The 7,437-nt window shown below is 44.3% G+C and overlaps 1 protein-coding gene and 1 long non-coding RNA gene across 2 annotated transcripts; both read left to right on the forward strand.

The window, feature by feature from the left end:
* Positions 1 to 937: 937 nt before the first annotated feature.
* LOC149385693 (disease resistance protein RPM1-like) lies at positions 938 to 4,719 on the forward strand. The gene has a single exon (XM_089625296.1). It carries the CDS (start codon positions 938 to 940, stop codon positions 4,520 to 4,522), a length of 3,585 nt encoding a protein of 1,194 aa, XP_089481422.1. The 3' UTR covers positions 4,523 to 4,719.
* A 923-nt stretch (positions 4,720 to 5,642) lies between these two features.
* LOC149385694 (uncharacterized) lies at positions 5,643 to 7,194 on the forward strand. The gene is made up of 4 exons (XR_016301484.1): positions 5,643 to 6,014; positions 6,567 to 6,728; positions 6,810 to 6,881; positions 7,030 to 7,194. It is a non-coding gene; the product is annotated as an uncharacterized LOC149385694 (long non-coding RNA).
* The last annotated feature ends 243 nt before the right edge of the window (positions 7,195 to 7,437 follow it).

The following is a 7,437-nucleotide window of genomic DNA, read 5'->3' on the forward strand; positions in this document are numbered from 1 at the left end:
TTAGGAACAAAAACATCAAGATTTGAGTTATTTTTTACGTTGAAAAATAAGGAGCTTTTAATGCTGCATCCCCGCATTTGGCCATGGGCAGCCGCAACAAGTCGTAGGTCGTAGCGGCTGCTCGCAGAGGGCCGCACTTGGGCGCAACGGGTCTGCAAATATTTCACTTTACTTTTATTCGAAGTCATTTTGATTGATAATTACCTCCTAAATTAAAGCGTGTGTAGCCAGAGCAAGTCCTAGGCCGCCTATCACAGCGTGATGGAAAAGAAGAAGAAAAAAAACTGCAATTTATTTCAAGTCTCGCCACAGAGAGGACCGTGTTCGGCCGCCGTGGGTCCCAAAATTTTCATTAAACTTTGATTTAAAGTCATTTCAATTAATAATTACTTACTAAATTAAATAGGTTTATGTATTCGTTGTTCTAGCTAAATAGCCCGCTAGAAATTACAGAATTGCAATAATTCATTGTCTAAAAATAACAAAATATAATGAAAATTGATAAAATTAAAAACTACCATCTATGATAATATATATATATATATATATATATATATATATATATATATATATAACTTATGCCATGTATATAATTTATAAACAAAGGGTACATACCTAAGTCTGTAATGTCAATATTTTAAATACATTGTCACATCCTGTATTACTAATCATGTAGCAAGAATGCATTTTTTAATTTCTTGATCCATGTGTTTACCCAAAAGAAGTTGGACGTGGACTTTCCAATTTATATGTACAATACTGAAAAACAGGGGAGAACCAATCAAGTATATAAGAGCCTTTCCTATCATCTCTTCTTCAGAGTAATAAACTTAAAAATCCGATCACACAATCACCCTTCACTTTCTCTTTTTATCCTTCCCATATTCCTCTTAAAAAAATTAGAAAATTTCCATTCTGTTCTTCCAAGCAAATAAACATGTCAGTTTTAACTGTAACCGTTGCCCACATCCAATGGTTCATATCCTGGGTGAAATTCTTGTGCAACTTTCTCATATCTATCCTGAAAAAGAAAATTTTGCAATGGTTGAACAATAGGTATAAGTGGGTGACAAGAGAAGTGACGCGCCTGGAAGCTCTGCTGGAAGACTACAACGGCATAGTGTCCTCCGTGGACTATATACAACAGAGAGCCACTCACTTCTGGGACTCCGAGCTCGGCGTGGCTGGAATAAGCCTACAGCTTGATGAGACCCAGATACGGTGGCTAAGGGGAGCGGAATATCTGGGCAGAGAAGCAAAGCTGCTCATAGATGACTACGACAGACTAATGAAGCAGAGAGGTTTCTCGTCGAAGATGGCGGCGATCTGGAAGCTCGTCATCGAGGTGAAGCAAGCGATGAAAAGGATTAACAACCACTCGAAGAACAAGCAAGCGGTGAAGCTGATCGTGGAGTCTCTGGAGGCGTCGAAGAGCAAATTGAGACGGCTCCTTGACGGGCCTATCGACGAAAGGAATCACAAGTCGATTAGCTCGAAGCCGTCGTTCCGCTCTGGGGCTGCGCTGGTCACCATTTTCCGGGGCCTCGTCGACCAGAAGCCGAGCCTGAAGCGGGGACTGGAAGAACAAGTGGCGTCCACGGATATGCAGCTGATGCTTCTGTACGCCTTCATGAAAGACCTTCGCGGCCTCCAGCTCGAGAGCGCCGTTGAAAACGCATGGGCGACGGAAGCGCAGAATATCATTTCCGCAACGGAGAGAGCGATCGACACCTTGTTTCTATATACTCCAAGGTTCTCGCTTTTCGGCGACTGGTCGGCGAGGCGTGCGTTCAAGCAGGAGATGGAGCGGCTTTCCGGCAAGGTGTTTGATCTCTTCGAAGCCAAGTCCAAATATGGTTTCCAGTTCATCAGCAGAGTTTCTTCCACGTTCACCCACCCCCACCCTCTGCCGCCGGAGTTCAACATTAGATTTAGTTCGACGGAGAGGAACGCGCAAGTCCGTGAGCAAGTGGAGGCACTGAGTAGTAGTTTGGAGAGAGCGAACTTGCTTCTAAGGGAGACGCGGGCGAACGAAGGTGCACGGGTAACGAGAATGGTGTGCCACGAACAGTTGCAGAGATTGGCATCCAAAGCAAGGGATTCCTCGGAAGCATACGAGCAGGGTCTGCGTCCGTGGCTATCTTTGCCGAGTCTCGGCCGATCGAGGTTCTTGGAAGAAACTCGGGGAATTTTGGAGCAGGTTGGTTTGCTTGAGATGAGCATAGCAGCGTACAGCATAAAGATTGTTAGAGATTCGTCCTATATCGTCGGACTGGATGAAGACATACGCTCCATTGTCACGCAGATGATGACACGGTCTACACCACGGTTGTCGTTCTTTTGCATTACCGGGATTCATGGCATCGGAAAGACAGCCCTGGCCAGGAAAGTATACAACCATACGTCTGTGCTGAACAATCTCCATCTCCGTCATTGGTTCACTCTACCTAAAGACAACAACGAGTTTTTGCTCTTTCTGGAGAGAGAAAAACGTGGCCTTGGGAACCAAGAGAACTGCTATCTTCTAGTCTTTGACAACCTTGAAACGAAGGAATCTTGGGGTGCGATCAAAACGTCGCTCGAGGCCGTTGAAATCAGAGCTGTGATCAAGATTGTGATCACTACATGCAAAACAACGGTGGCCTCACATGTCGATCCAACCACCATCCACCCGATCCGGCTTCGGACAAAAGACGAGAGCTGGGAGTACTTCACTCAGATGGTCCCAATGAATTCTGAAACAGCGATAGCGGCGGGTGAGAGAACAGTCCCAGAGGAAGTCGAAGCTCTGGCAAGGAAACTCGTAGCGAAAACCGGAGGGCTACCCCTTGCAATCGTGTATCTTGGGTATCGCTTCACCGTGAGCAAATTAACCAAAAAGAGCCTAACCAAGGTGCTTGAGCGTGTCACCCTGGGTCAGAACCAATCTATGTGGTTCGATGCGCAGTATCTCAACAAAGACGACTTGGAATCTCAGCCGATTCTGGGCCAATGCCTTTCTTACTTCGAAAGCTTTCCCATGGACTTTGTGATGCCGGCGAGGAGGCTAGTCGCTGTGTTGGTGGCTCAAGGCTTGGTCGGTTCTGAGAGTACCGCTTACGAGAGTCTCTCAGAATTGGTCAGCCGCAACATGATTCAAGTAGTGGAGAAACGGCTAAATGGGAAAATCAAAACATGTCGCTTTCCGAGCAATCTGAGAGAGCCGTGGCAGCGTCGCAGGCGTGAGGCGACACCTATACGCTCGTGGTACTTGATTAGTACCGGCTTGGAACGCCAACGCACTTATCATTTTTCCGACACCGAAGCCAATTCTAGTCACCGAATCCCCAGTCTCTGTTCCAGTTCCCCAAGCTTTCTGTACGAGGAGAGCCTTCCGAGCTCCATGATGTTCTTCGATTCCCGCGAAGGAAGTCAGCCAGGAGAAGATATAGGCGAGTTTCTCAAAAAGGGGATCAAAGGGGGGGAACTTAAAGACTTGCTCGTTCTTGATCTCGAAGGCGTGTACAGGCCCAACTTGCCCGAGAACATTGGAGATCTGAAGCGGCTGACGTACCTGGGATTGAGATGGACCGACCTCGAGACTATTCCGACCTCAATCAACAAGTTACTGAATCTCCAAACCCTAGACGTGAAGTACACAAGCATCCAAACACTGCCCATGTCTGTATGGAAACTGAAGAAGCTTCGCCGCCTATACTTGAACGACCGTTGCCGAGTTGAATTCATGCCTAAACCAGGCGCTGTTTCCATGGATGATCTAGTGATACTGTCCGGGGCATTTCTAGACGGGGATAGCCCATTGAGCGAAGGTCTAGCCCAGCTGGTGAACCTTCGAAAACTCGGGTTAGCTTTTCGGTTAACAGATGAGCAACAACATGTTCTTGAGAAATCAATCTCGAGACTGACACACCTACAATCCTTGAGTTTAAGTTTGATGAGTTCGGATAATGATCAAGAGCTAGCCTTAACAACTTTGGAATTCCTGACGGACCTTTCTACTCTATACTTGTTTGGAAAGCTGAGGAGGGAACCTACATGCATCACCGCAACTCTACCAATAAGTCTCACTGAGCTCATCCTCTCAGCTTCTCAGCTTCCAGAAAACTCAATGGGTAACCTAACCAGGTTAAAAAATCTTAAATCCCTATCTTTCTTTTCGGGTTCTTATCAAGGAAGGGAAATGGTTTTCCCTCGGGAAACTTTTCCTCAGCTTCTTGTTCTGAAACTTTGGAGTCTAGACCCTTTGGAGGTGATCACTATAGAGGAGGGAGCGATGCATAGCCTGTGGCAGATGGAGATAAGGTCGTGCGGTAACTTGATAAATGTGAGTGGATTGACAAGTTTGGAGACTCTACAGGAGCTTAAGTTGACCAACATGCCCGCAGATTTCGCACAAAAAGTCGAGAATTATTTCAAAGAGGCTACAGAGAACGCTCGGTCAAGAATAGTTCACACTCCTAGAATCAGGACACACAACTGCCGACGTTCGGAAACGGATACGTGTGGATTACATATGGTATGATAGTTTGATGGAAAATGTAAGAGGATGAGACAGAAAAAAAAATGTTAAACTCAGACCTTATAAGTATCTTACATTTTGATTGAAGTGTAATTTCAAAAATAAAATGAATCCAAGATTACAACTTTGCACTTTCTATTTTTCTCCCTTTGTCTTTCTCTGTTAATCTTTTTGCAGCTCACTTGATGTTTCTCTCGCAATCTCCAGGTAGTAAACCAAAGGAAAATTAAAAATCTTCTCATTATAGATAAATTTTCCAGGTTGGTCTGATTCGCTCTGTAACAATATCTACAAATCCTAATTGTCATCTCAGCAACAATTGACCTCCATTTTTTACGCACTACAACCCAATCACTTCCTTATATATACGTTTCATGCTTTTTAATTATGTTCGTAGTGTTCATTAGGCGTGTGTAATTGTCTCTACACGAGCTTGGGCATAGATAGCAAAGAGTAGTATATAACAACACAAACAATAAAATAAAATAAAAAAATAGAAAATTTTTTGATAAAAGAAGGCAAAAGTGCAAGTGGTATCTAGAGTTCAAAGGCCACAGAAACTCACAATGGCGAGGTGGCCAATCGAGCTTGGATTGCCGAGCTGGTTCGGGAGGCGGATCATCGCCGACGCGTGGTCTCAGCTGTACCGTAGATTCTCTTGACTGACTCTGGATAATCAAGGAGGTCTTGTTTCCCGATCAAGACTCCGACTCTGATGAGCATCCGCGGCGTCGACAGGGACTTCGACTTCACCCACCAACTGTTCGACAAAATCCCCCATCGAAGCCCGACGGAAACACAGGCGAATGCTTACATGTCTGGACAGAGTTCGGCTCCGGGAAGACATAGTCGCCGAATGGTTGTATCGATTTTGTTCCAGTCGACGAGGGAGTGCGAGAGATCTGTTAAGTATCCGGAATCGACACAAATAATACCATCGCCGCCATGTTACTTAATATAGCCAAAAACCAAAAAATTGACGACCTAAGACCTTATGTAAACATAATTATACCCTCAGAAATCTTTTACACGCATGTAAACCCATTCCCAGTTATTCTTCATGTTTTTCCCAAAAAAAAACCCCTCATCTTCTCTTTCTCTCTCTCTCTCGCACCCCCCATTGTTTCTCAATCAAAAAGTATCACTCGGCCAAAAACACCAGCCCACGGGAAGAAAGAAAAAAAAAAAAAGAGAAAGAGAAAGAAGGAAAAGAAAAGAGGAAGAAGAGAACACGGGAGAGAGAGAGAGAGAGCGAGCCAAGAGAAGGAGACCGAGGGAAAGAGAGGGTGAGGACTGAGAGAAATCAAGAAGAAGGAAGAAAGAAGAGGAAGCTCAGCGAGAGAGCGAGGAGGAGAAACCGAGACCGAGCACCACTCGCGCGCGCGTTTCAACCGAGGAAAAGAACCACCGCGCGCTGCCGAGGACGCCGGACTGAGAAGAGACGTCGAGAAAAGAGGGAGAGACCGCCGAGGAGACCGGATTTCGGGGAAGCAAGGTAAGGAAATTCTTCTTCCCCAATTCTTAATTTGGATTCTAGGGTTTTTGAACTGGATTTGGGGGTTTTCGTTTGGGGGTGTTCTAGCTGCGATTCGATGATGATTTATGTGTTTTGATGTCAAGATTAGTTGAAATGTTTGTCTCCCATTCCTTCCAAAGTTTCAACTGTGATATTATGATCTGTTCTCCATTTTGTTCCTCGTTGTCCTCTGTTGGCCGACTATGTGATTTGAGAAATTGATATTGTTGTTCCTTGTTTTGCGTTTGTGAATGTTTGGGGTTGGACGTGAAATTGGTTCAATGGTATTGCTGGCTGTTTCGTTGGTTAGCCTTGTGATTTTCTGTTGTGCTTGCTACAAGGCCGGGTGTGATATTTGGGTGTTTGTGTGTATTTGTGTTTGGGCGAGTGTGTGTTTGTGTGTATTTGTGTTTGGGCGAGGGTGTGTTTGTGTGTATTTGTGTGTGTTTCGGGCTCGTGTGTATATTTGGTTGAAGAATGTTTGTGTTTGGTCTTGAAGTTGTTGAAAATTGGTGACTTGATTTGTTTTAGGTTTTATATTCAATGACGAAATCTAAAGGAACCAAGGTCGATGAGGCCTCCAAAAGTGTCCGAAGAAGTCCTAGGACGGCTTCGAAAAGGAAAATAATTTCGCCGTCCAAGCGTTCCGACGATGACGACGCGTTCATCGTCGCACCACCAAAGATGAAGAAGGTATAGAATAAAAATTAAGTGACTTAATTAGAGCAATGTATAGTTGTATGGTTATTTGATTTTGTTTTGTGTTTGATATAGACAAAAAACAAGGCTGAGTCCTCGAGCGTTGCGGCCGCCTCGGAGAGTCCTACCACTGTTATTTCCCGAAATGTGAGTGTCACAAACTCATTTTGATCCTGGTTCGTGACAGATGTGTCACGGACTCACCCACTTCATGACAGATGTGTCACGGACTCGCTGACTTCGTGACAGATGTGTCACCAATTTTAATTAAAGCATGCGTTTTTTGTTCCTTCAGAAATGATCGTGGCATGTTTATGATCAAGACTGCCGAGTTTTTGGCGCACGACCTTCATTTGTCTGATTTGAAACAGGAGGACATGATCATGTATCGACTATAGATGACCACCGAATTATACCGACACGGAGCGCTAAAACTACACACGCGTGGAAATGTCAATGTTGAGGCTACTTAAAGTTATGTGTTTATGATTGTATGTATGTGTTTATAACTGTATATATGTGTGTTTAGAACTTTATGTATTGTCTTGACATCAATTTCTTAGTTTAGAACTTTATGTATTGTCTTGACATCAATTAATATGTGTCACAAAGTGATCTCATTTCGTGACAGTTGTGTTTTATAAAATCATTCTTAACAATAAACTCAATATCACGGACTGAGATCACTTCGTGACACATGGGG

This window comes from Urtica dioica, chromosome 9 (genome assembly GCF_054948205.1).
Source record: "Urtica dioica subsp. dioica isolate 48M chromosome 9, U.dioica_male_clone48M_v1_H2, whole genome shotgun sequence".
Classification (NCBI taxonomy): Eukaryota; Viridiplantae; Streptophyta; class Magnoliopsida; order Rosales; family Urticaceae; genus Urtica; species Urtica dioica.

What these genes read in the sequence shown, in the direction of transcription:
- LOC149385693 (XM_089625296.1), top strand. Translation starts at nt 938, where the DNA reads ATGTCAGTTTTAACTGTAACCGTTGCCCACATCCAATGGTTCATATCC.